We start from the raw sequence: 27698 nt of genomic DNA, 5'->3' as shown, positions 1-27698 counted from the left end.
GGGATGGTGTGGGGTGTCAGAACCACAGGTGCTTGGCCGAGAGTGATTTTGTCCCCTACCTGGGGACGTGTGGCAGTGTGGGGAGACTTTCGGTGGGCATAAGTTGGGGGGTGTTACTGCATGTACTGGGTAGAGCCCAGGGATGATGCTGAACACCTGTAAGATGTCCCCACAACAGAGAATGACCTGCCCCAAATGTCAGCGGTGCCAAGGCTGAGACCCCTGCTCTGGGCTGTGTGTGCAGACATACCTGGGACGGGGGTGAGTGCGTGGCAGGTGTGAGCACGTGTGGCTGTGGGCATGTGCGTAAAGTGTGTGTGTGTGCACAGGGAGCGAGTGTGCACGTCTCAGAGTGCACCCTCGTGGCCTGACCACGGGCCTTCAGAAGGGAGCTCACAGCGCCCTCGTGAAATGAGGGGAGGCGGGGTCCCCGTTAGACCTGGAGGAGGCCCCAGGGCTAGAGCTCAGAGGCCTGTTGCTGGGTGTGCAGAACCCCAGCGCCTCTCAGTACCATTCCTGGGCCCCTGGTTAAGTGTGTTTAGAGAATTGTCCACTTGGGGTTAAAGGCTGTGAGAACAGCCCTGACCTGGGGTAGCCTGTCTCCTGGGAAGTGGCCATCAGCCCGGAGCGCTCGCCCCTGATTCACAGTGCAGGCCCAAGTGACAACCTGCACGGCTTGGTCCCCAGCACCCCCACCTGGGAAAAGCTGTTTGAGGACACACATATGGGGTGGGCCCCCTCTCATGCCCGCGGTCCTGACTGCCTGTGCAGGGGCCCTGGCTGAGAGCTGTCTCCCTGCTCATGCAGCCCAGTGCCTTGGGCACGAGAGGCGGAGCCTGAGTGCCTGGAAAGCTCGGTAGCCAGTGGCGCAGAACGGACCCGCCTTCTGAGGGCAGGCTCCTCCCCTCTGACCGGGGTCTGCGACTGAGGTCTGGGGGCCTCTTCTCAGCATGGAGGCCTCGCCCCTCCTGCGCCTTTCCCTGTCCTCTGTGCCCGACAGAGCGGTGGCCGTGTCCAGCCCTGAGCCCACCTGCTCAGTCCTGGCTCCCGCCACCCCCCAGGGCAAGGGTACAGCAGACTGGCCCCAGTGACACCTCCCACTGTGCCAAGATGGAGGACGTGGGGCGATGGCAGCCTGGTGGACATGTCCCGCAGAGACTGCCAGGTGTGAGCTGAGCGGAGGGCAGATGCGGTGGGCGAGGCGGAGTCACACGTCTGGGGAGAGGGGCGCAGAAGCAGGCAGCAGATGGGACCCGAGGAGCAGGACGCCCCTGGCTGTGGGAGGGTCCTAATTACAGCAGGGAAACCCAAACCAGCATCTCTGGGAAAACGCCGAGCAGAGGAGCTGGGCAGTCAGTCCTATGCAGGCGGGACCTGGGCTTGACACCAAGACCTGTGACCCTGGCCCCGACAGGTGACCGATGCTACTGTCTGCCCACTGCCGCTGTCTCCTGACGCTCCTGGCCAGCAGGACCCTGAGGCCTTGCACCCCAGGGTGAACAGTCCCAGCTCAGGGCTCCTGCAGGGTCCAGGGGGGCCCCCACCCCGTGGAAGCTCCTCCCTGCTCCATCCAATCATCAGTTCATGCCAGCAGGCCCTGGCCAGGGTCCCAGGCCCACCGGCTCTCACTCAGGCTCTTTCAGGGCACCAGCAGATGCAGGTCCCTTCCCGGGACATCTATGGCTTGTGAATTAAGAGGGGCCGCTCTCTCGTGTCACAGATTCTGAGTCGGCAGGTCAACAGGGCCCAGGAACCGGCATTCCTAGCAGCTCCCAGGCACGCGATGCTGCTGGTTCACAGCACCCTACTGTGTCCAGCTGCAGGGTGGCCTCACGTGACTGTCCCCACCGAGGGGCTATGTCCCCACCAAGTTGCACACTGCCGTGACCAAGTCCCGAACAACCTCATGAAAGAAGGGCCAACTGGGGAGTTATCGGGCCCAAGGATAAATCCACAGTTCTCAAGCCAGACCCCCCACCGGGTGGACTGTGGGACGCGAATGGGACGTGTTATATAATCTCGGTTGCCAGGAAATTTACCTTCCTAATTACATTCTACGAATTTTCATGTGAGTCTCCCTTCCCAGTGCCCCAGCAGCTAGAAGGGCGCCGTGGGAGGGAGAGCGGAGTGTCTGGGGCTTGAGGCCACTGGGCGCAGACCGTGGGCTGCCCCCAAGGGTGGGCCCTATCCGCCCACACTGCCCCCTGCCCACCATATGTCCTGGGCACCGTGCTTAATATCCTGTTCCATTTGCTAAATGAAGGCCACGGGCCATTAATAATGCTAATACTCCTTAATGAATATGTAGAGAACAGCTAGGAAGTCCGCCAGTGTGGATGGCAGAGGGCTGGTCCTGGGCCGCAGAGCCAGCCGCCCTGGGCCCTTGGGGAAGAGAGGCCCGGAGGCTGCTCACCAGTATTCGTGGTCAGGATGGGTGGGTTCTTGGTGGCACTCCTCCTCCTGTGGGTCCCCTTGACAGCTGTCCGGTAACTGTCCTGACAAGGTCCTGGGAGTGGGCTTTGGCACCGACGCTGTTTCCTCCGTCCCACCGACTGGGAGCCTGGTGTGCGCGGTCCACTCTCGTGTGTACACAGAGATCCTGTGTGTGCTCACCCGCTTATATTGTAAATTCACAGCAACATCTCAGCAAGCCTCGGCGAAGAACAGAGAAGGAGCCCCTCAAAATGGACACTACAGGGTGGGGGTAGTCTGAAAGGCTTCCTAGGGGAGGTGTTTTGAGCACTTTCCGGACAGGGGGTGCTGTTGGAGGATGGAAGAGGCCGCGTCCCAGCAGAGCCTCCGCACAGAGCCTGCTGGTGAGCACGGCGTCGTGTTTTGCACTGTGGTGTCCCCAGACGCAGTCGGTGCTCGGCAAACGGTTCCCTAGTGGGTGAGTGGGAGAGGCAGCGGTGCCACAGCCAGGCTGAGTGGGAGCCGCAGTGAGGTGCTGCTGGGAGTTGGCAGTGCTTCCAGGCTGGCACTGGGCCCTCCTCAGGGCCCCTCCTCTGCTTTCACGCCCTCCTCCCGACCTACGTGATCTCCACGGCCACCTTGGGCTCCTCTCCGTCCAGCCAGGGCTCGGGCAGATGGCTCAGACTTTTGCTTCTCCACCTGCCCTCCTGCAGAGACCCCCTGGGCTCGGTGCCTGTGGTGGACACTGCCCCCTCGGTCCCCGCCCGGCCCAGCAGCCTGGAGCTCTGCCAGGCCGAGAGTCGGGACCTGGGCGTGGTGGTCCCTTCCGCTTGATTGACAGGCAAGGGTGAACCCACTTCCCCGCACCCGGGCGCCCTGCTTTCTGAGCCCCATCGGCCAGGCAGCTCCTCGCTGATTTCCCCAGGCGGGCAGAGTCAGAAGCCGGGGCGGAGGTGAAGATGACGGGAGAGGAGGATTTATGGGCCGCGTTATGTGTGATGTGTATGCAGTGAGCTGGGAGGGGGCCAGGGCTTAATCGTGCGGAAACCCGTCCCCTCGTCTGGGGCTTTTCAGCTGAGTCTGGGCTGAGGGGCCTGCCGGGCTGGGTGGGCTCGGACCGGGCTCTGCTCTGAGATAGGGCTGCGGGGTGGGGTATGGCATCTCTCTGTCGACTGTTAGGGCAGAAAGGCCCCTGGGGTCCACTGGGCCAGAGGTTCTTACCGTGTCTTATGCCTGGAACCCCCTTAGCATCTGGCGAGGCACATGGACCCCTCCTCGGAAAATGGTATTAAATGCGTCAAATAAACTACTTAGGATTAAAAGGAAGCCATTTTCATTGAATACTTATCAAAACAGAGAAAACATGTGAAGTCACATCCATGGCTCCTGTACTGATGCGTGTAATAGGCAGGCTCAGGGCCAGGTCTGCTCACACCCCAGTTTTGGAGTTGGGGTTCGCGTAAGGGTTGGCACACAACAGCAGGAGGCCCTGTCTCTGTTGGCGACAAGATCTTGGGTAGTGCGCCCAGCCCGGGATGTCGGGTAGGTGGCTGTCAGGAGGGAGACTGGTCCCTGTCCAGGGGTCTGTGGGCACCCAGGTTCAGCCCCCACATGCTCCGTGTGCTGTTTGGTGAACAGGACTCCATGCTCAGGCCATGCCGTTTGCCTGGGTGACCCAGCCCATCACCCGCCCAGATCATCACCCAACAGGCCCTTCACCCACCAGGCCCACCACCCACCAGGCCCGCCACCCACCAGCAGCCTCCGAGGCACGCCGTGCACCCCACACCAGTGTAGGAGAGGCTTGAGGCCCGACTGGGGAAATGAGAGGCCGTGGACCGGAGGAAACGGAGACCAAAAGTGGGAGACACTCAAAATCCTGGTGGAAGGAAGGTGGCGGGGGTAGTGGGAACCCAGCCATGCCTGCCCCTCATCACTGACAGGTCGACAGAACACGGGACCCAGTGTTGGATCATAAATGAGCGACTCGGGGTCCTGCCCACCCATCAGGCTCTGCCTGGGAGTCCCCTGACGTCCCTGTAGACCTCGGGGGCGGGGACAGACAGGCCATCCGCCCTCTGGTGTGTTCCCAGTGCCTGGTGCCATGCTTTGCCAACTGCAGAGGCTCAGTAGATGCTGGTGACTTAGGGGGTAAAGGCCAGTGTGGGGGGCATGGCAGTGAGGGTCCAGAGTGGGGCGAGCAGACCGCACACCGGCCAGTTTGGTCCCGGGCGGCGGCTCTGCCTTGCTCCCCTCCCCCTTCCTTTGCCCAGAGGTGGTAGAGAAATGGCTCTGTGCCCAGCCATTGCCGCCAGCCTCCCCTCCCACTGCGGACCAGGGGCGTGTGGCGCCTCCCTCCCCATCCCGGGTGAGGAGTCTGAGAGGCTATTAGCCTAATTGTCAGGGGCTGTGAGCAGGGGGGCAGGGGAGCTGCGTGGAGGGAAGTGGTGTGGCCGGGCTGGGAGGGGCTCTGTGTGCTGCCACTGTCTGCTTTCCCCTTCACCACCCCGCCCCTGCGGTCACCTCACACACATAAGGGACCCTCACCCTGCAGGGCAGGAGCACACTGGTAAGGGGGCGTGGGGACTCAGGCGGGGGCAGACAATGCATTGGGCCGGCGATGTGCGCAGAAGCACTCGGGGGCCTTAGCTCTAGATCTTGAAGATGGAGGGCCCCCCGCCAGCCTCTGCTTCCAGGCAGACAAGGCACCGCCCGCTTCTTTAGACCAAGAGGTAAGGCTGAGCCCAGAATCACCCAGGAATGGAGGCGTTGGGCCAGCACTCAGGGTCCTGGTGTAAGGGCAAGACCACCAGCATGCAGGAGCCAAGACAAGGCCGTTAGCCACAGGGACTCCCCGAGAGGCTGGTCGGGACCTCCCTGTTCAGAGCCCCTCGCTGCCTGTTCCTTGGGCAGGATGGGCCCTTCCATCCTGTGTCACCATGTCCTCAGGACCCAACAGGGAACAGGTGGCTCACTGCTCTAAATTAGGATGACTCGAGTTTATTTACAAGGAGACTATATACAGGGCTGTCTTTTTTTTTTTAAGATTTTTATTGGGGAATCGGGGAAGGGGAACAGACAAGTTGCTGTCCTTTTGTTCTTCAGTCTAGTTGTGGAGGATGTTGCTTCACTGGCCCAAGTTGGCACCATCATTGCACTCTTCCCGGGCGAGGCAGATCAGTCACCGGCTTCTGGACAGCCACTCACAGCGGCTGCTGGCTGCTCACGCTGGCTGCTGGCTACATACGGTAGCCCATGGCAACCCACTGCAGCAGGGGCTGCAGCCTATGCCGTCACCGGCGACTCACGGCAGCCCAGCTCCAGGTTGAGCTGTTGTTCAGCATCTTAGCTGTGGAGGGCAGTGTCACTGGCCCTCATATGTGGGATCCGAACCGAGGCCCTCTGGCGTCCCAAGCCAGCTCTTAACCAACACGCCACTCGGCCGGCCCCAGGGCTGTCTTGAGGGCAGGGGAGAGTGGGACCTCAGGGACAGCGCAGGATGCCAGAGTGGGTGGTGACAGCTGCTACCACCCAGCGCCAAAGATCAAGAAGAGGAAGCGGCCACTGGAACCGAGAAGGAGGGAGGGTGGCAGAGCAGCCCCTCCAGAGGAGGTCCAACACCCCAAGTCCAGGACAGAGCCAGCCTGAGAGCCTCCCAAGGGGAGAACCAGCGAGTAAACTCCTGACTCGCCCTCCTCCCTCCGGAAGCTGGAGGGCCAGGGCTCCAGTCCACGCAGGTCAGCCCCCAAGAGCAGGAAGCAGGGGTGAGAGGGGAGAGCGGGGCTGCCTGGGCGGATGGCAGACACCGGGCGCAGTCGCTCACAGAGCCCCTGCCCGTCCTCACAGCCAGCCACACAGCCCACCACCCTGCGACATCTCCCCTCCTCCCCACACCTGCGTCAGTTCCACCCTCTGTGCCCATGGTCCTCGGCTTCCCTTTGGAACTGACTGCCTTCCAGCCACCATTACTGTCCTGCTGGGCCAGAAACTCCCCGGCCACAGTAAAACAGAAGCCTTGACAGAGGTGGTTTAAGATGCTGGGATTAAGAGAATAGGAGTGAAGGAATTGGGGTCTGCAGCTCATTCGAGAAACTGCTGGGCAGGCAAGCAGTGTGTCAAGCTGGTAGGCCAGCAGAGCTGTGTTGTGGGGTCTTCTTTTCCTGTCACGGGAGAGACTGCAGTGAATTGCCAAAGCTGCGTTTTGGCGAGGAGGACTGGAGCCCGTGTGCAGCCGGAGTGACTGGTCGCAGATGGGGGCATAGACGTCCATCCCCAGGGACAGGAGCGAATGCAGAGTCTAGGATTTGCTGCAGAAGGTGAGCAGGTGAGCTGGACAGCCTCTTCTGTTTTCTACAGAAAACAGGAATCAAGGCCTCCTTATAAGCGTGAGAGTAATGGAGGCTGTTCGGAGGGCAGCGGAGGAAGGGAAGTCGTCACCCGGAGTGTGAGAGCTGAGTGGCAGTGCCTGGCCTGCTGTGGACAGTGGTCAGCCACTTCCTAAGTGAATCCTTAGGGTGATTGTGTGTTTTCCAGCAGTGTTGGCTGTGGAGTGGAGTGGGCACGGCTGGATCTTACCAGTTTTGCCAGGTGAATGTCATGGCAGGATCAAGGGACAAGTGTGCAGAGGGAGGTGGATAAATGACTTGACCATGGTCTTTAAGCTTTAACTTATCTATTCCTCTACTCATCCATCCACCATCCATCCATCCACCATCCATCCATCCACCATCCATCCACCATCCATCCACCCATCCACCCATCCATTCATCTATTCATTCATCTGTCCATTCATCCATCCATTCATCCATCCATCCACCATCCATCATCCATCCACCCATTCATCCATCCACCCATTCCACTGTCCGGGAATAGGTTTCCCCAACCTATTGACCAGTTACAGTTGGGGAAACCTATTCAGAGAGGATAAGTAGGCACCCAGGACCACCCGGTGGCTAAGAGGGGGGATTGGAGCCCCTCCCTACGCACCCCAGGGTCTGGACTCTGTCAGTCGCCTGTAAGCCTCCTGTCCCTCCCAGGACCCACCTGTGAAGGGCCTGTGGCGGGGCAGGGGACTGGGGCTGAGAGCCAGCCAGCCTGAGCTGCTGTCCCAGTCCGTCCAGTACTAGCCTAACAAGTCCCCTCAGTTTTACCAGCTGTGAAATGGGGAACCAGCAGTGTCCGCCGTGTGGGTTGAAGGGGATTAAATGAGTTCACCTGCAAAGCAGAGAGCACTGTGCTCAGATGTGCTGATTTTATCATCATGTCACAAATATCCGTAGATGTCCCGTCTCACGGCTGCCTCCTGTGCACCCCAGACACCCCTTCAGACCCTAGCATTCCACCACCTGGGTGACCCCACCTTTGTGTTGCAGGTCCCTGACAGTCAGTCTGGTTCTGGGCCCTAGCCAGAGATCCACTGCAGTGGGAGTGATTGGCAGCTGTCACTCATCCTGAATGGGATCCAGGAAGAGGAGATTTGGGAAAGTTGGGGTAGAGTGAGAAGGAAGAAGACAGGAGAGGAGCCTCCCTTTCTGGAGCCGTGGGAGTGGGGGGGCACTGGGAAGATGTAAGTTAGAGATGGTTCTAATCAAATATTTATCGGTTAACTCGTGCCGCAGGCTGCCTTTCCCTCACCCCCCTTCCCACACGTTCTCCTAGCTGGCCTGTCCCTCCCTCCTACCACCTGAGTGCTCCCCCACCCTGCTGCTGCTCCCACCTGCCCTGGCCCGCCCCCCACCCTGAGCCCACCTTCCTCCTCTCCACTGGGAGCTGGGCGACGTCACCAGCACATTTGCTAATCGTGGGTCGTGAGGTTTTCCTGGTGACTTTGGAGAAATGAGGCTGATACCTCCAGCGTGGAGCGTGCACTCGTGTGTACATGCGCGCGTGTTTCCCTCCAGCGTGGAGCGTGCACCCGTGTGTGCATGCACGTGTGTTTCCCTCCCATTGTCAGGAGCATGAGCGCCACTGCAGTTTTTGCAGAGAGGGAAGGGACCCCATGGTCTCACCAAGGAGGACAAGGTGTCAGGGGTCACCCCAAGAGTTAGGGGTGTCAGGCACTGAGGCAGCAGAGGCTGGCACTGGGGATTTGGGGGCAGCGCAAGGTTGGACCCTGGGCAGAGAGTTGGCCTCAGGCCTCCTTCTAGAAGGGAGGTTGGCAGGGCCCTGGCCTGAAGGCCAAACACCCAGCTAGGTCTTTGACTCACCATCGCCCCCGTGTGGCCAGGTCCCTCAGAGCACCTCACACTAAATTGATTCTGGTCTGAATTACTCTCCCTCTGGACTGCACGCCCCACAAAGGCTGCCCGTTCCACTCCCACAAAACCACAGGCTTGGCACCCCCCAGATGCCCAGTAAACAGTTGTTAGGTGAATAAGTCATAACTGAATGAAGGCTACGGCAGAGGGCAAGACGCGGTATGTTCTCTGGAAGGAGCACCTGTCTTGTGGGGCAAATGGACAGGGAGACAGACATCCAAACGTGCCAGGCTGGTGGCGTGATGGGGGAGGCGGGAGCACACACATGGCTTCTTCCTCAGCAGGGAGTCGGAAAGCGTCGTGAGTGCCAGACTGTCCAAGTCTGTGCGAGGGTCTTTCCGTGCAGGTGGGCTGCTCGAGTGAGAGATGGCACCTGTCCTTCCAGGTGAAGGGCAGTCTGTCCCCTGGGGACACTTTAGAAGACCCGAGTGCCTCACCCGCTCAGAGGGGCTGCTGCAAGCCTGCCTGCCCTCCCCCCAGCGTGTGTCTCCAGTGAGGGACAGCAAGTGGGAAAAGCCAGGACCCTACGCCTCGCCCACCTCCCCTGGGACACCACGAGGGACCCCAGTCCCTTCTCTGAGGCTGAGGGCCTTCCCGCCTGGGCTGCTTTTTATGTCCTGCCTCAGCACCCAGGCTGCAGGGGGAGGTCTGGGGTGGGGCCGAGAATCCATGCTGACGAGCTCCGAGGCGACGTCGGTGCCTCGGGTCAGGGCACCCCACTAGGTGAACCACTGCCCTGGAGCACCGCTGGGCCCTGGCCGGGGTCAGGCCTTCCAGAAGCCCTCGGGTCGCTGGGGTCGGCATCCTTTTTCCTCTGGGCAGCAGGCCTTAAAGAGGGCGGCAATCTTCTCAGGGGCCCTCTAGACAGAGGCTGGGGCTTTCTGTGCCCGGGGGCAGCACCTCACCACAGCGGCCCTTGGGGGTGGTGTTGCACCAGGCTCCATGTCTGCAGGCTGTGGGCGTCCTCTCCTCCGCCTGCTCCACTCCTGAGGAAGCCGGGGCTTAAACACCTTCTCGAGGAGGGCGGGCACGGGTGTGGCTTTGAGGGGCAGCTGCTGGTGCTGCTGGGACGCGGGCATCTCGACTGGATCCACGCCAGTCTCCTGGTGGTGACGCGTTCACAAAATGTCACTGCTGGGGACCTCGACCCAGATGGTGTCACTCTGTGATTCCTGACAACTGCATGTGAGTCCAGAGTTATTGCAGGATAAAACGTTTATTTTTTTATATTAGGTGGATTAAAAACAAACAAACAAAAAAAACTTTAGTGCTCTCCAGTCTGACAAGTATGGGTAAGTGGCCTCCACCCCTGGGCTCCCTGGGACGCCCCCAGCCCAGCAGGCACCTGTTCCCGCTCTGAGCTAGTGCCCGTGCTGGGGTGCCCCCACCTAGGGGGCCTGGAAAATGCCACTGAGAGTCCAGCATGGCAGTGATGGGCTCCTGAAGACCCCTGCTCAGCTGGGGAGCCGCTGTCCCCTGGCTGTGGGCAGGGCATTGTCCTGGCCCCCCAGGTCTAACCAGCCTTGCTTTCTCTCTTTCCACAGGGCAATCAGGACGCCACGGCTCCGCCCGAAGCAATGGCCCAGCCCTACCCCCCCGCCCAGTACCCCCCTCCACCACAGAACGGTATCCCCACCGAGTACGCCCCACCCCCACCACACCCCACGCAGGACTACTCCGGCCAGACCCCGGTCCCCCCAGAGCATGGCATGACCCTGTACACACCAGCACAGACCCACCCCGAGCAGCCGGGCACCGAGGCCAGCACACAGCCCATTGCTGGGGCCCAGACAGTGCCGGTAAGGGAGCCCCATGACCCCGGACCCAGAGGGGTGGCTCAGGACGGCGGGGAGGCAAGCCCGAGGGTGGGGGGCAGGCCCCATATCGGGGTCCTCACCCCAGGGAAGGCACTCGCAGCCTTGCCGCTCTCTGTCACCTGACACCAAGCATCTTTGGGTGGCACCTGCTTGGTCAGGCACAGCGGGGTCGGGCTGTGACCCCACTCCCAGCTTCCTGAGTCAGATGTCAGCCGAACTGTCACCTCAGCTGGGAGGCGCAGCATGTCCTCGGCTCCCGGTGACCTGTGAATGGGAAGCGAGGGGAATGGTGGAGGCCAGCGGCCTGAGCTCGCCCGCTGTCATGGGGGCGAGCTGGGAGGGCTGGCGGCCGGAGAGGAGGCCCGGGGGCTCAGAGCTGTCTGGGTTGCAGGCCCTCCTATCCTTTCTAATCACTTGTAATCTACCTGCTTGGCTGCCCTCCAATCAGATAGCTTCAATTATGTGGTTGTAATGCAGCCCCAAGGAGAAAGTGCTGAGCCCAGCACTTCTCAGACATTTCCTGACAGAAAGGAGCGTGAGGAGGAGTGGCCGCCGCCCAGGCCGACGAGGGTGGGCGCCCTGTGAAGGCAGCGCCACCCAGAGACCAGGTCCTGGAACCCTGCCTGCCCTGTCCCTCCCCTGCCCTCCCCATTGTCTCTCCACGTGCCCGCCCCCTCCGCCGCGCTGGCCTGTGGGGCCACGCCGCCGTCCCGGCTGGCTCTGTCCCAGCGCTGGCTGGCGGGGCTGGGCAGAAGGCCAGCAGTTCTGCGCTGCCCAGGAGTGTATCGCCCTGGCAGCCTCCAGTGGGTGCCCCCTCCACTGTGCCCCTCAGCCTTCACCTAATCCAGCCTGGCTCCCAAGATGCTGTGTGGATCCACACACCACTCGCTGCCCCCATGTGGCCAGCATCGTCCAAGCTCCCTGGGGAGAGAGCCCACCCAACCTGCACTCGGGGCTGGACCGGACCCTCGTCTGGGGCCCAGCCAGTGCCCGTCCTCCCTGCTCGGAGCACTGCCCAGCCCGAGTCTGCACGAAGCCATCAGACTCTTCCGTGCCCCGCCATGTGTGCTGCAGGTGGCCTCTTGGACGCCCCCGGGGTGCCCACAGATGGAAAAGCCAGGCCCACGGGTCATAACCTGAGCGCAAGACCGCACTTCCCGCAGCTTCTGCCTGTGCTGCTCTGAGGCCTCAAACCCATGACCTATGCGTGCTCAGAAGAGAGGTGCACGGAGCCGGGGCGCTCGTTGCAAACGCGTCACGCTGGCTGGCAGGTCTTTCCGATGGACCGCGGCAGACAGGGTGCATCCGATCAGACCTCATGACCTTCCTCCAGACAAACGGTGCGCAAACTCAAGAGGCAAGATGACCAGACGCGTGACGCCACAGAGCGGGGGCCGACAGCAATGCCTGTGCATCAGGAAGAGCCCGAGGCGTCCTCCTCCCGGGCCACCAGACACAGCCGGGCCAGGACAGATACCGTCTTCCTTCGCTCTGCAGACATCTGTGGGGCACCTCCTGTGGGCTGGGCACTGAACAGCACTGGGTACATAAAAGCAATGACTGGCCCTGCCCTGTGGTAGCCATCGGGTCCCACCAGCCAAGGACATAAAAGTCGAAGGGGCTAGTTGTGGCTCCTGTGGTTGTGAGAGTCCATGGGCCCTGAGGGGACCCAGGCTTCCCTGAGAAAAGTCCCCACAGAGAGGTGAGCACCTCTGCTGCAAAGTGCCTGGGCCGGAGAGCCTGCAGCCTGGGGAGGGGCCGCCTGGCCTGGCTGCCTCCCTTCCTTCAATCCCTCCTCCCTCCCTTCCTTCCTCCCTCCCTCCCTTTGGCCTGGGGTCTCTTCAGGTCCTGCGAGCGGTCAGGGTCTGCAGGAGGACAGGCCGTTCTCCTCCAGGCTCAGGCCCAGTAAAGCAAGGCAGGCGGAAGTCACTGGATAGCAGAACAGCCAGAGCGGCCCCCCGACCTCGGCCGCCCCTGGAGGGTGTGAGTGCTCTGGCCCTGGAGTACGTATCCCAGCAGAGTCTTCCCACCTCAGGGCAGCTGGAGAGGGTCCCCGACACCCGACACCCGGTCTGCTCTGAGATTCCAGGAGCCGCCTTCTCCCCAGCGGAACTGCCCGGGCGCTCCCCGCTGAAGGCCGAACCTCATATCCCATCCTGTGTGGGGCTCCCTCAGCTCATCGAGCCTCCTCGGGGCCTCCCCCAGGCAGCCCGGTGTTAGGACCCAGAGGGACAAGGCAGCAGCAGGGCAGGCGCTCAGCTTTTGTCTAGACCTGGCCTCTCCAGTATGTGGGTCCCTTTGTCACCATGGCATTTTCTATGTTCTTTTGGCCAAAGGCAGCATGGGATGCAGAGTGCGACTGGGGCTGCTGATGTGTGGTGGCTGCGTCACTACTCTGCAGCCCCCCGCCCCCCGCAGGGTACAGGCTGGGGACCACCTCCCGGAGGAGCACACATCACTCAAGGTCCTGTGGGTCCCCCGCAGGTGTCCTCCCCACCCGCCTGCCCACCCTGAGTCACGGGACAGCCAGCCAGAGGCGCTTCTCCTCCTGGAAGACCCTCCCACTCTTCCCACCTTCCTCTGGGACCCCGCATCCTTGTGCGGCGGTGGCCCCCACAGTAGGTGCTGCAGCCACAGAAACTCCACCAGGAGACACTCCCCCTGCGTTCTTGTCTCTCGGGCTTTGGGAAAGGGAAAGGGGTGGACCACGTTGGAGAGCGGCATGGAGAGGCAGACGAGTAGATAGAGGAGCCCGCCCCCAGACCACGCCAGGGGAAGGCCAGCTGTGTCTCAGGCAGGGCGCAAGCAGATAACACCCTCTGCGCCAACGCAACGAGTGTGGTGGCAGCCAAGAACACCCAAAAGATGACGTCGCTCAAAGAGAGCCTGCAGTGGACACACAGCTCTGCCCGGGGCAGGGGCTGCCCACTTCCCCCGGCTTCTGAAGAAGTTAGGAATGGATGGCTCAAGGCCTCCTCCAAGGCCTGCTCGCCACCACGCAGCCCACGGGGGTGAGCCTTGTCAGGCCAGCAGCGGGCGGACATCGCACGAGTGCCCGGGAGGTTTTGGAGGAGCAGGGATCAGGGGAGCTGGGCTGCAGAGGAAGGAAGTCTGCAAGAGACGCGTCATCTGTCCCAGACCAGCCGGCCTTGGCTCCACCCTGGCAGCAGGGCACCAGCCCTTGCTTGACCAGGCGCCCGAGCCCCCGGCCCCTTCCCAGGCCTCCTTGGCCGCTCCCTGTGCTGGGATAGGGGAGGCCCAGGCTCCTCGGGGCGGGAGGGCTGGCGATGTGCTGGGCGGCACCTGGCCCTCCCCTAGCCTGCCCACCAGGGCCCGGCTCCCAGACTTGAAGTGGGGGGCGGCGGGGGCTGCGATGGCTAAGGCGACTCAGAGCTGGGGAAGATGCAGAAGCAAAGCCGCTGAACAGCTCGGGGAGAGAAGCGTGTGCCGCTGCTGTTCATTTCCCTCCGCGTTTGAGCACTGAAGGCAAAGCGTGCTTTTAAAAGGGGGGATGAGGGAGAAAGCTCCCGGAAAGGTGGCGCGAGCTGCCTGGACCGCTGTGATAAATGGGGGGAGGCCTCCACCTCCCCTCGGGCGGCCAGCATGCTGTTACAGTCTGGGGGTTCACAGCGCATCTTACAGTTTTACAGCCGTTGAGCCCATTTATCTGCCTCCGTGTGCAGCTGCGCGCGGGCCAGCGGGCTCCGTCCCGTGCCCGTTTCCCCACCTCACCCTCGGCTGCTCCCTGAGGGCCTTTGGGGAGGAGGGGACCTGCATCCCGTGGACACAGTGGCCTCCGTCTCCTGTGATCCCTGCCCTACAGAGGGCTCCCTGGTCTCCTCTGGGAACCAGCTGGGCCTTCTGGCCGGGTTAACCACTGCCCTCTGCTGGCCTGAAGTCAGCATTGCAGGCCCCTCTCCTGGCGGGATTCCCAAATCTGGGTGACTATTTCGTCACCTGTACCCAGGAGCAGCCGATGGCACAGGTGTGTGGAATGCATTGGGGGGGGGTGCGACATGCACAGGAGGAACCACACCTTGCTGTTGCCAGAGGGGGTGGCTCAGGCCTCTGCAAGAATCAGCTGATGTGTGACGAGTGGCTCTGCCTGGATTGAGAGGCGTGGACAAGCCCTCGGGGGACCTAGCACCGGCTCGCTCTCTCCAGGGAAGAGTGTGACCAAGGGAGATGGAGGGAGCAGCAGGACTGAGGTGGGGGCCGGGCTGTTGGGCATCTCTAGGTCCTGAGATGGGGGGAGGAGTCCCCAGGTGTCTCTGAAGAGCCCAAAGGCAGCTGCCTGGCAGTGGCTGTCAGTCAGGAGCCAGGCCTGGTGCAGGTCACACCAGGACTCTGCAAAGACCTGCCGCCCTGCCCCTCCCCTCCAGCTGTTTCTACCACAGATGCCCCTTCCTGGGGGCGGCACTTGCTGACCCCCGAGGCACAGGCACTGGATCACCTGCAGCCCACACTTGGGCACACGTTCCTCTCACAGCGCAGCAGAAGGGCTCAGGGAACACACACCTGCCAGAGCTGGGCCTGCAGCACCGGACGGCCACCGGCTGAGAGGTCACAAGAGGACGGCGGCTTCAAGCCCGTGCTTGGGATCCTACGCCACGCGCTCACTGCTTGACACAGGAACGCAGAACCTACGAGCCGTTGGAACAGGGCGCCCCTGCAGCCCTCCAGACCCCCCCAGCTCACTGCCTAGAGCTGTGTCCTCGGCCTCCCTCAGCTGGGAGCTGGTGATGTCCCTCCCCTCGCCTATGGCACCTGGAGTCTGGCCAGAGGCTCCTGGCTGAACACAGGAGACGGAGGAGTGGCCCCTTCCTTCCGGAAAGGATGACCAGGGTGGCCATCGAGGACAGCCACTCGGCAGTTGACAGACGGACCCCCAGCCACCAGCCACAGCGTGGCCTTGGGCTCCGTGTCCTCAGCCTCCATGGAGACCTCTGCACTGGCCTCGCCCTGCTCACCCCTCCGAACTCTGGGCGCCTTATACTGGTCAGGGCTCCTCTGGTCGCCGGCAATGGACGCCCACCAGAAAGTGGCAGTTTCTGGAGGCCCATGGGACGTGCTCCAGGCAGCTCTCCTCTCGGCTTTTCTCGCAGCATCTGTGTTCAGCTTCTCACTACCAGCCAGCTGCCTCTGCTCCTCAGGCCACACGGGAGACCGCGGCCACCTGCACTCCCGCCTTCACTCCCTCCAGCATATCAGAAAGGCTCCGGTGTCTTTAGTGGAGCCAGGGACCCCCATACCTTCAGCTGGGGTTCTGTCTTTGGAAGCTGACCCAAGACAAGGATTCAAGTCCAAGGAGTGTATTGGGGAGGTGATCCCAAGAAACGTTGGAAGGGGAGCTGGGAATTGAGACAGGAAAGCAAAGGGAGAAATAAAACGTGCGTTCTCAGCCCATTGCCCCACGGGCACTGAGCTCAGCCCTCACAGGGCAATGGGGCAGAGGAGCCCCGTGGCAGGGAGCCAGCTGTGTGCCCACCCACACTGTCACTGGCTGAGGGCCACTCCTGGACACGAACGCGCTGACTTGCCTCACCAACGGGCTGAGCCAGGACAGTAAGTCTCAGGCTGGCAGTCAGCTGTCTGGTATGTCCCGTGAGTGGCACACAGAGGGCTTCCGGCCCTGGCGGCCCGGACGTGGTGAGCTGACCGGGCACCTCGGTCAGCCAGCCACTCATCACCCAGCCAGCGTTGATGGAGAGCCTGCCGCAGGTCTTTGGCTCTGGTGATTCAGCAGAGCTGGACCAGGCTAACAGCCAGCCTGGCGGTGAGCAGGCGGCACGGCCCTGGGGAAGTCGTGCCCACGCCACCAGCCAGTCTGCTCACCACCCTGACACTGCTCTACCTCAGGGCCTCGTCACAGCCCCGTCCTCATGGGGAGCTGGTGGCGGTGGGGGCCCTGCTTGGTGGCAGCTTTGTTTCCTGAGATCCAGGTTTTGTGGAAACCCCCTGTTGACCAATGGTTGGGTCCAAAATGGGTACCAGCTAGAAAAGATTGAACTTGGTCACCCAGAGCGTGGCCCCAAAGTGCAGAGCAGAGTGGAGCTAGAATAAGGGGCAGCGCACCGGTGACCATGGGGTGGGGGACAGCACCCCTACAGATGTGTGCCCAGGGGCGGGCTCGGAGATCTTCACCTTCTCATAGGCCTTGAAACCTTGGTTTCCTCCCGGAGAATAGGGCAAACTGGTGACCTTGACAACCAGTCCATGGGGCTGGGAGATGACTGAGGTCAGACCTCTGTGGCCAGGGCCGAGCTGAGGGAGTGGAGAGCACAGTGGGCCAAGGAGGCTGCCTTGCGGTGGCATCATGGGCAGAGATCTGAGGAGGCACCTCTGACCTGGAGATGCAGCCGTGCCGTGCCCTGTGCGAGCTGCCTGCCCAGCTGCTCTGTCTGATCTGGCCCCAGAGGCGGGGAGTCCAAGGGGGCTGGGCTCGATCTGGTCTTCAGACTGTCCCCTTGCTCAGGGATGGGGTCTGAGAGGGGCACCTCACAGCCTGGTCCTCTCTCCACAGCAGACAGACGAGGCGGCACAGACGGACAGCCAGCCGCTCCACCCCTCCGACCCCACAGAGAAACAGCAGCCCAAGAGGCTACACGTCTCCAACATTCCCTTCCGGTTCAGGGACCCTGACCTGCGGCAAATGTTCGGGGTGAGTGTGTGCAGGCCCTCCGTCCTGCCCCCCACGGCCTCCTGCCTCCTGGACCAGCCAGCTCTGACCCGAGTCTGTAGGGTGAGAAGGAGGGGAGCATAGCTCAGGGTAGCGGACCTGCTGTCACCACTGACCCTCGGCCAGGACGGAGGCCACCGCCGCCGCCTCCTTCCTCAGGGCCTCATAGGGTCGCTCGGGGCCAAGGCCATTGCCAGTTGGGTTATGACTCTGCTGCTGCCCCCCGTACCCCTCAGAGGGCACCTGGAGGGGCCGCCCAGCGTCCTGGCCTCACACCCAGCAGCGCCCAGCCCCTGCCTCTCCTGCAGGCCTGGGGGCCGGGCACTCAGCCTCCTGGGGCCTGCCTCTCTGGGCTCCGGAGGGGGCGACACGACCGTGCATGACAGCTAGGAAGCAAGCGCCTGGCGGTTTCCTTCCGGGGTTCTCCAGGTCTACTCGCTCGTGGGTTTTGCACTGTGGGGTTTCAGCCACTCGCACGCGGGGTTGCTGTGAGAGCCCTCACGTCCTGTGGTTACTTGATTCTGTCACTTGACTAAGCACCCAGCAGGTGCTGATGCCCACTGGGCTGCCGAGTTGGGGGCGGGCAGGCAGCCGCCCAGCCACAGAGCACACGAGCACTTGGCTCGTGTCTCCCCCTCGCTGTCCTCGCTAACCCCAAGTCTCCGTCTGCCTGCACCGTGCCACCCCGCCCTCTGCCATGAGCCAGGCCGGCCCTGGCCCCTGAACCCCAGCCCTCCCTCACACCACCCCCACCTCAGACCGGATTTGTCCGGTGAATGGGAGGTACCTGGAGAGCAGCTTCAGAATGGACCCCGCACCCACACGACCTCACCCCAGATAGCCACTCCCCTTCTTGGGGGCCAGGCCCTTCTGAATTTGGGGCTTTGACCTGGTGGGGTGCTGGCAGGATTTAGAATTATGAGGAGGTGAAGATTCTGCCCCTCAGCCCTGGACCCTGCGGCTACCAAATCCCTCTGAGCCTCGGGCCGCGCTGAGAGCAGCTGCGCATGGAGCTCTCGCCAACCTGGTCCCCGCGTGCCGCCCATCGGCTCCCTGGTCCCCACGTGCCGCCCACTGGCTCCCTGGCCCCTGCACCAGGGTGGGCACCTTCCTCCCTGTCTTCAGCACTCAGCGAGTGGGGATTGTGTTGCTGGCTGGCCCCACCTTGCTGCCCCACCCCCCGGATATTGCAAGGTGAAGGGAAACCCATCATTATACTGGAGGCCTCAGGACATGCCCCTCGGCACCTCACCGACATTTTGGGGACATGCTCACAGGTTGATGGTCTCCCGTGCCAGTGAAAGAGACAGGGCTGTCCCGTGGCAGTTCCAGGCCAGTGACAAGGCAGGAACGGGGAACCAGGGCCTCGGGCCCATCTGGCCAGTAAGTCCCGGTCAGGCAGAGGGGCCTGGGCTCCAGTCACTGTCGCTCTGCACCCCACACAGCCCGGCCCCAGGCAGCACAGACACAAGACGTGCAGAGTCCCTCCATGGCCCTTTCTCTTCCAGGCATTCCTGCTCCCAGCCAACCACCCGCTTTTTGGGGAGGACTTTTCCACAGCCCTTTACTCTTTAGTGTGAGTTAGGGGTGGCTGTCTGCAGCTTACGGCAGTCGCAGCTGGGCGAGGAGAGATGTATGAGGGATGCCACCCTGCCCGTGGGCAGCCACTGCCCTGGCATGTAGATGGGGCCCGTGTCCTGGCAGGAAAAGCTGTCTCCATGAGAAGGTGGGGAGGGGCGTCCCCGTCCCCCCATGCTACACCGAGAGCCTGCTCCCTTCTGTGCCCAGGAGGAAAGGGGGGCCAGGGCAGAGGACCAGACAGAGTGGGAGTGAGGATGTCCTGGGGAGCAGGCGTGCTGGGCCAGCAGCGTTCACCCACCTTCTCCTGTCTCCCCCACCCTCTCTCTGTCTCTGCAGCAATTCGGAAAAATATTAGACGTGGAGATCATTTTTAACGAGCGGGGCTCCAAGGTGGGTGCCGCCCAGAGGCCGCCACCATTACAGCGCCGGCTGTAGGTCCCGCCAGGCTAACGTGTGACATGTGCGTTTCCTTCCTGGAGAGCTTCGCGCCCGAGGACCCCTGAGCGACACGGGTGCTTGTATTCCCACTCCTCTGACCCCCACTCCTTCCCCACCCCACTGTCTGTGTTGTTGCTGCTGCTGCTGACACTCCCTTCTCTCTAAGCTGCCAGGACCTCTCTGTCTGCACTGGGGGCCGATGCCAGCTTGGAATTGGCCTGGAGGCTTGGGGGAGGGGCTGCAGGGTGGGCAGGTGGGAGGACAGACGCCCAGCAAAGACAAGCCCTGTTTCCCTGGGGAAGGAAGACACGGCCCTGCCCCCGGCTCCCAGGGTGAAGGTGGGTGGGGCTGTCCCCCCAGGTCCTGAAACCCAGCCGCTGCCCCCACTCCCAGGTGGGGTTAGGACTGCTGTCCTGGACGCTGGCCACTGGCCAGGTTAGCGTCTCTTTTGTAGCTTTGCCCTGTCCCCTCAGAGGGGCCAGGCGGTCAGCTCAGGCCGGGCTCAGGCCAAGCCGACGGCTGCCCCCACCCCTGGGGCCACACCCCTCCTGGGCATCCTGCTGGTGGCACCAGGACAGACCTCTGGGCTGCCTGAGTCTCTCCTTCAACTCAGCTGACTCGACCCCCCTCTCTCTCTCCCCCTCTCTCTTCGCCCCTCCCCGTTGCCCCGCCCCCACCCCCACGCCTCCTTTTTTTTTTTCTCTTTCTCATCCTATGTCTTTCTCTCCATGTCTGTCCTTCTCCGCTCACAGGGTTTTGGGTTTGTAACTTTTGAAACTAGCTCAGATGCTGACCGAGCCCGGGAGAAGCTGAATGGGACGATCGTAGAGGGACGGAAAATTGAGGTGCTCAGATAAGTGTGCTGGGGCAGGGATGCCCGCCACCCGGGGTCCCCAGCCCAGTCCCCCTGCTGCCTGGCAGAGCGCCAGGCCAGGAAGCCGGGTGGGGGGGTAGGGTGGGGGGGACAGGGCAAGGCCATGCCGAGGCCAGAGCCCAGCCTGTCACATGCCACCATTGTGGGTCTAGAACTTCAGACCCACTCAAGAACCCCCCTCCCCGACCTCCCCTCTCCTTCCTGAAAGAGGCCCCCCAACCGGGGAGTCAGCTAGACACTGGGAAGACCCCAGAAATCATGTGTTTCACACTTGACAGCTCCAAGGACCTCTGCCAGCCCAGCCTGTCCGCCAGTTGTGAGGGGGCCGTTAGTCCCACGTGACCCCTCTCACAGGGCGCAGCAGCTGCCTCCTCTCACGCCCCCACCCGTGCTGCCAACACCCTGCAGTTTCCCCGCCGCCTTCATCCCCAGAGGGTCCGCAGCAAATGTCCAGGGCCTAGCTAGGGACCCTGCCCTGCCCTGGTGGACTGCAGGACCCTCCCCCCACCCCCAGTGCTGTGGCTCTGGGTGTCTGGGAGCTGGGCTCCCCAACAGGCAGGGCAGCGAAGGGTGATGGAGACGGAGGGGTCAACAGCTAGCGTGGAGCCCACAGGGGAAGGGAGGTGGAAGGGTCTTGGGGGAAGGTTCCAGAGGATGGGGCACTGGAGGCACTGACCTTGGCCAGTTCTCACAGCGTCTGGTGACACCTCAGGCTGCAGCCTAAGGCCCCCAGGGTAGGGGGCGAGATGGGGGATACGGGATGGCCCACACCCTTTCTGGGGTTCCACCGCCTGCCCTGTTCTCTGCTCCCTCCTACAGAGTTCTTCCTCCTTTTTCCGACAGCCCCACCTGGCTCCCTGGGCAGCATGACCAGGGGCTTAAATGTCTAGAGTGTAGGGCCCACCCCCTTGGCACCCGCCTGCCCCTCCCTCATCAGCCTTGCCCCCCACGGGCACATGGGCACCATCAGAAAGCTCTGCTGGCCTCGAGGGAATGGGGTGGTGCCCCCACAGGGAGGAGTGCCACCTGGGTGCCCACTGCTGGAGGCCTCAGCAGCCACCTGGGCCAGAGGCACCTTAGGGGCAGGTCTGCCAGCCAGCCTGAGGCCACTTTGTAGAGAGTCCCACAGCCAGCTTCTCTCATCTCAGGGCTGCCCGAGAGAGTCTGGGCTTGGTTTGTAGGAACAGCCGTGGAGAAGTCAAGAGCCAGAGGGCTGGGCAGAGTGCCTGAGCCAGGCTGGGCACTGGCCAGTGCTGGCAGCAGGGGTGGCCAAGGCTCCCTGGAGGCAGGGCCGCAGGGCATGCCAGAGTGGGGCCAGGCTGGCAGCACAGGCTGTCCCGTGCCTCCGCCTGGGTGCCCCAGGGCCTCTGTCCCAGCTCCCAGCTTCCTCTGTGGGGAGCCATGCAGGAGAAATGCAAAGCAGGACTGGGGCGGCCAGTGGGCCCCGTAGAGGCTAACGCACCCCTCACCCTCTCCCTCCGTCTCTCTGGGCAGGTCAATAATGCCACGGCCCGCGTCATGACCAACAAGAAGACTGCGAATCCCTACACCAATGGTAAGGGGCCCAGGACCCCGGGGAGGCTGCGGGGGCCACCAGCTCGGACAGAGGCCCTGGAAGATGCTAAGTGTCCTTCGTGTCCCTTTCAGGAGGGGGCTGGGCCGCCCACCCTCACCCACACAGCTAGCGGACTCCTGGCCTTTCCTGGTGCTTGGCACCCAGAACGCACAGGGATGGCTGCGGGCACAGCAGGATGGCGGCCACTTCTGGGCTTACGTATTATTCCTAAGCACCGAGGCAGGCCCTGGGCTAATGGTGCTCAGCGTTTACTAAGTGTGATGGCGATGGAGGGACAGTCCCCCGCTCAGGCCTTGGAAACACTGGAAAGTCCAGGCGCCCGGACTGAGTCCCACTGGCCCATGTGTGTCAACGGCACACGGGACCATGAGAAGTGGCCGTTCCTCTTTGAAAATGACCCTGCTGATGCTGAGTGCTGGCTGCTGAGAGAGTTGGAGGGACCGTCCTCGGTCGCTGCGTGTCTTCACTCCACCAGGCAGCAGGCACTGGTTGGAGTGTAGCTGGCCGTGTGGCAGGCGGGGCCTCCTTGAGCTCGGGCGCGGTGCCGGGCAGCAGCAGGCATGCTCACAGTCAGGACGACTCTCCCTGCAGGAAGAGCGAGGTCAGGGTGGACAGAGCCACCCCAGTCTCTGTCCCTGTGTGAGTCAGGTGCTGGGCCAGTGGGAAGCCGAAGGCCGGGCAGTGGGAGGGTCTGCCCACCCGCCGGCCCACCAGCGGGGCCTCCCCCTCTATCTGGGGACTGGGGCTACACCGGGCCCCATTTAGACTAGATTATCGTGGCTCCCATCCCACCTTTTTGAGGCCTCTCAAAGCTCAAATTCTTTCTAAAAGTCTGGGGGTGCCCGGCTTTGTCAGGGTCCTGAGTGCCCACTGGGCATGATCCTGCTGTGACCTGGTGCTTGGCGCAGGAAGGGAAGGCCATAGGGTGGCATCGGGGCTGCACCACCACCGGAGCCAGCTGCCCACTGTTCCCCAAGAGCCCCTGCTTCCTGAGCAGCACTGGGGTTCAGAGCAGAGCCCAGCCCTGAGTGACTGCACCTTGTCATGGAGGGACACAGAACTGAGACTGCGCAATGACAAGGGACGGAGAGCGGGTGAAGCCACAGCTCACCTCTGCATCAGCGCCATAGCAGCTTCACCTAATCGTCTTTGTGGGCCTAGGCCAGAGTAACAGTGGCTGACAGGGCCAGCCCTGGGCTGTCTGTGAGCTGGCAGTGGAGGCCGGACACAGGCTCTGGTGGCCTCGGCATGCAGCTTGACGTGGCTTAAACACTCCATAAACTGCAGGGCGCTCAGAAATTCATCGGCTGGTGGGCAGAAGTTTCCACCGTAGAAAAGAAACTCACCAGGTTTGGCCAGGTGTTACTGTTTACAGAAGAACGAGGGACCACCCAGGTGGGTCTCAGGCTGCCTCTGATGTGGGGTCAGGGACAGTGCAATGCGGCCAGCTGTGGCCGGTGGAGGTGCTCAGACAGGAAGCCAGAATTCACGGGTAGACGTGCCAGAAGGCCAGAGGAGCAGGTAGAGGCACCCAGGATTCTAGAAGTGGCAGGTGGAGGTGCCAGGAGGCTGTCTGACGTAGCAGCTCAACTTCCATGAATGGACCCAGTAGAGCCACCAGGATGGAGGCTGGGGAGGTGGGCTTGGGTCACTGGCTCCAAGGACCCTGCACCATCGTGGATTCTTACTAAGAAGACTCAGTTCTTGGGACTGCAGGTTTCTCAGGACATGAAACATTTCTTCCCTCCTAACCTGAGATTTATAGAAGATTTGAGTCCCAGCAGTAATGTTCAGACGCAGACAGCTGTGCTGAGGTGTGGTGTGGGCCAGGGGTGGAAGGCAGCCCACAGGCTCGTGGAGAATGGGCCTCCGGGAGAAACAAGGCTGCCCGGGCGGCAGTGGCGCTGTTAGAATCGGGGTGTGGGGCTCACGGGTGGAGTCTGCCACCCACCGATGGCCTGGCCGGGCCCAGCCTTTTGCCATGCTCTCCAGACATGTCTCGCCGGCTGACCAGTGGGCTCGGGTCCCAGCCTGTGGGGGATGCTGCAATGATATGACCCGGGTAGGCGAAGGGGGCCGGGGCTGGGAACTGCCCACGCTGTCTGAACGCCTGGAGCAGAGCCCACCCAGTCAGCTGCATTCCTGCCCCAGAGGCCTCAGGTGGAAGCCGACCTTGGCTCATGCCCCTGGGTCACTGGCCCAGGTGCAGCAGCCCTGAGCAGCCCACTGGCAGAGGGAGAGGCTGGGGTGCAGGTTACGGCTGGGAGCCAGGCAGCGGCCCGGCACGCGGGTCTGGCGTCTGACGGCTGGGTTTGGATGTGGCCCTGCCACATCCCAGCTCCAAGATGCACCTCGGACCCGCACTCGCTCATCTGTAAAAGAGAGGTGCGCTACCTACCTCAGGGGGTGGGTTTAGAACGAGTGCGCATGGTAAAGTGCTCAGGAAATGCCAGCCATCATTATCCCGGATCCAAAGGCCCGCCCTCTCCAGGTGCCGTCCTCCCACTGGCTGCCTGGGGAGAGACAGACAGGAGGATAGTGAGAGAGGACTCAGCACTGGGAAGAGGAGCCCTCGGGAGCTTGTCCCCGGACGTGGACTCTGGGGCAGGCGGGGGGAGGAGGTTACAGGCAGAGGCCGGGCACCGTTGGGCAGCCTCTGACCCTCCCAGAAGGCAGCCGGGCACCTGCGCGGGACAGCGCTCCCACGACTGGGCTGCCTTGCCGCCAGAACCCTTCATCCCACCTGGCGGCCTGCAGATGGTTACAGAAGGGGCTCCACGTTCCCTTCCGACTTCTCCCCTGCAAAGATCGCAGAGCCCCAAGCTGCAGGGTCCGGGTGCCCCCAGGGAAGGGGAGGCCCAGGGGCATGCTGGGGAGGGCCCCACGTTGAACAGAATCAAGACAGCCAGGCGGATGGGTGGGGAGTGACTGGCTCCCTCTTGTTAGGGAGAGGGAGCCCAGCGGGTGAGGCTGCAGCATGGGAGCAGGGGGCCAGGGTCTGTGGTCCCACCAGCTCTCTGCAGAGGCCATGCCCTGGAATGTCCCCGTGGGGCTCGGCCTGGTGTCCCTGGGGGCTCCCCAGGTGTAGTGTGCAGCGGGAAGAGGATGGGGAAGATGGTGATTGGATTCTTTGCTTCTGCTGTAGGCTGGAAGCTCAACCCCGTGGTGGGCGCAGTCTATGGGCCTGAATTCTATGCAGGTAAAGGCTGGAACGGTGGAGGGGGCGTGGGCGGGGCGTGGGCGGTCACTGGCCAGGAAGGCCAGGCGGGTTGGAGGTGTAGTAGGGGGCGTAGCAGGTATGGGGCGTGGCCGGCGGATGCGGTCACCAGGGGCGTGGCAGGTGGGTGTGGCCAGGGGGGCTGAGGCTGGTGGGCGTGGCCAGGTGTGGCTGCGTGTCCCCCAGCCGTCCTGCCTGCCCTCACCCTGTCTCGGCCTCTCCTCTCATTCTGTCTCCCCTCCCACCCCCTTTCCTGCAGTGACCGGGTTCCCTTACCCCACCACGGGCACAGCCGTTGCCTACAGGGGCGCGCACCTACGGGGCCGGGGCCGGGCTGTGTACAATACGTTCCGGGCTGCGCCGCCCCCACCCCCCATCCCAACTTATGGAGCGTGAGTACCTTGGGGCGCTCGGGAGGGAGGCGCGGAGAAAGGCCCAGGGGGTGTGGGAAGGGAGGTCCGAGGCAGCCGGAGGAACTAGGCCACCGTTCCAGGACTGCGGTGGGCTGTGGAAACCCCCAGACCTCCACACCGCAGTCGCCTCCTGATACGTGGCACCCCGCCCCCACCCTGCCACAGGGAACTAAGGGTCACTGGCATGCAGGGGACATTTAGAGCCCCAGCCAGAAGCTTTCATGGGATCATGGTTCGCCCTGGAGTTCAGTGAGGGCCTTCTGTACGCCCGCCCCGGACCATGGTCCCTGCGACCCTGACGGGGGAGGGACAGCTGCCTGGGGTGGAGTGGGAGGAGGGTACGGACGGGCCCAGTGGGCCCCTGGGTTTGTGGGAGAAAGGAGCTGACCAGCAAGGGTGTTACTCTATTGTTATACCAAAACAGGGCACTGGAGCAAACGCTTGTTAAAATGCCAGTCCCATGGGCAGGGCTGGCACCCTGCCCCCTCCCTCAGCAGACACCGGAGCCGGCCTACCCCACCTCTCCAGCGTTCCCACCACTTTCTTGTCCGTTTGCTTCCAGGGTCGTGTATCAGGATGGCTTTTATGGTGCTGAAATTTATGTAAGTGTAGCCCCGGGGCGGGAAGGGCGGCTCCCGGCATGGCTTGTTTCCAGGAGCTGTGTTTCGCCCGTCCCTGTCCCATCCCCCAGCTCCACTCCTGTGCTCGGAACCCAGGAGGACGAGGGCGCCCTGTCTGCCCAGAGCGCTGTGTCCCTGGGGACGTCACACAGCCCAGTCTGAGTTATCCGTGCTCACGGGGGGAGCCGGGGGAGCCAAAGGCATGTCTCCCCCATTTCAGAGGCTGTGTGCGATAGGGCAGTAGGCAGCTCTCCCGTGTCCCCACCCACATTGGGGTCACCGTGAGCCCCATCGGCGAGGCCCGGAGAGAGACCACGAGGTGGGGGCTCCCTTCATTGGGCTGCACTCCCTGCTTCTGTAGCTCAGGCACCCCACACAAGTGCCAGAGATCAAGGCACGGTCTGAGTAATGCCCTCTGCCCTCGCCCCATCCCCGGGTCCAGGACGGTACCCAGAATCAGCCCCGGGTTCTCCAGGCCCGTCGGCATTGCAGTCCAGGGCTCCTGGCCTGGTGGCAGGTCTGTAGGCACCTGCAGTGTGCCAAGGCCTCGCACACAGCCAGACGTGGAATTGGTGCCCACCGGTGTGTGTTGACCGCACACCCGATGCACGAGTGAACGAATGAAGTTCACAGACACCCCTACCTCCCCTCGAACCGCACCGTTCGACGGTGTGCAGTCCTCAGGCCTCCAGTAGAGCGAGAAGCTAGGTCTCCCCAGGCCTGCACCAGCCAACCATCACTGCCAAGGTGGAAGTGGGAAGCCCGTGCCCACCCCGCTGAGTCCCTGTGTGTCTCTCCGTCCCCCTTCCCTTGCAGGGAGGCTACGCAGCCTACAGATACGCTCAGCCGGCGGCGGCCGCAGCAGCCTACAGTGACAGGTACCAGCTGGGGGCAGTGAGCTGAGCGGGACAGGGGCAGGGAGAGGACAGACTGGTCCCTACAGGGCTGGGCTCAGACAGACAGCCTTGCCCGCTGCTCAGGGCCTGGGGTTGCCTCGCCCTGGTGGGCACCGAGGCGAGTAGGCCTGAATGGGCTTGGAGACCCCACGCCAGCGAGCTTCCAAATTCTGTAATCACGTCCTGCTTGGGCGAGGGGAGGCCGCGGAGCCCCCAGTTCTCGAGTAGCAGACAGCGCCTCTAAGTTTCAATCCTGGAGGCTGACCGCCCCCCAAGCTCTCAAGAGCCCGAGTGACGGAGGCAGTCAGGGGCCTTCTCTTCCGCCCTCTACGCCTCTACGTCTCTGGTGCTTAGCGCTCCCGGGTCTGAGACATGGCACCCGCCCACCTCCTCCCAGGCGGGTGGTGAGAGCAGGTGGGCCACTTGAGAGCAGCAGCCTCTGCCCGGCGGTGAGCACACCCAGAGGCTGGTGGGTGGCAGTCTTTGTTTGTTGAGGTCCTGGGGGTACCCCAGCAGGGCGGCCTGGCCTGGTGCCTTTCCCTGTGGGTGCCCAGCCTGTTGGCCGCATAGCATCTCCTTGGGGAAGTGTACAGGTCCCTGTGCCAGGCACACAGTGGGCACCTCATGGAGGGCAGCCATTGCCCTTATCCACGGCGCTGGCTCTGGCCTGGGGACCGCCTGGCCCTCCCTACCAGTGGCAGGCGGCACCTTCTGACCCAAACCTTCCTCGCAGCCTCTCACTGCATCTCAGGTGTGTGGGGGTTTGGTCAGGTGCACAGCGGGCCCCGGGCCCCACGGCCCAGGCCTGTCCTCTAAGAAGCTGGTATTTCACATGCAAAATAGATTTGAGTGAGAGGAAGGTCATCGAGGGGGCACAGTGCTGCCTGCCCCCTTCCCTGCAGTGTCCCTACCCCACCC

At 62.8% G+C, this 27698-nt stretch overlaps 1 protein-coding gene across 8 annotated transcripts in view; it reads left to right on the top strand.

The window, feature by feature from the left end:
* The window catches only part of RBFOX3 (RNA binding fox-1 homolog 3), a 315974-nt gene that overhangs the window by 282998 nt on the left and 5278 nt on the right, over nucleotides 1-27698 (top strand). For 4 of the 8 annotated variants that reach the window (XM_019644309.1, XM_019644312.1, XM_019644310.1 and 1 more), the window contains 9 exons: nucleotides 10214-10468; nucleotides 17010-17147; nucleotides 19083-19136; nucleotides 19937-20029; nucleotides 21553-21613; nucleotides 24780-24833; nucleotides 25111-25243; nucleotides 25689-25866; nucleotides 26701-26762. In XM_019644309.1, the coding sequence (XP_019499854.1) occupies nucleotides 10214-10468; nucleotides 17010-17147; nucleotides 19083-19136; nucleotides 19937-20029; nucleotides 21553-21613; nucleotides 24780-24833; nucleotides 25111-25243; nucleotides 25689-25866; nucleotides 26701-26762 (1028 nt within the window). The remainder of the gene's footprint in view (nucleotides 1-10213; nucleotides 10469-17009; nucleotides 17148-19082; nucleotides 19137-19936; nucleotides 20030-21552; nucleotides 21614-24779; nucleotides 24834-25110; nucleotides 25244-25688; nucleotides 25867-26700; nucleotides 26763-27698) is intronic. The other 4 variants (XM_019644314.1, XM_019644311.1, XM_019644307.1 and 1 more) reach the window with 3 other exon arrangements.

This window comes from Hipposideros armiger, unplaced genomic scaffold, assembly GCF_001890085.2.
Source record: "Hipposideros armiger isolate ML-2016 unplaced genomic scaffold, ASM189008v1 scaffold_87, whole genome shotgun sequence".
NCBI classification, from domain to species: domain Eukaryota; kingdom Metazoa; phylum Chordata; class Mammalia; order Chiroptera; family Hipposideridae; genus Hipposideros; species Hipposideros armiger.
Note: the sequence above shows the minus strand (reverse complement) of the source record. Positions and strands in the feature narration are given on the sequence as shown.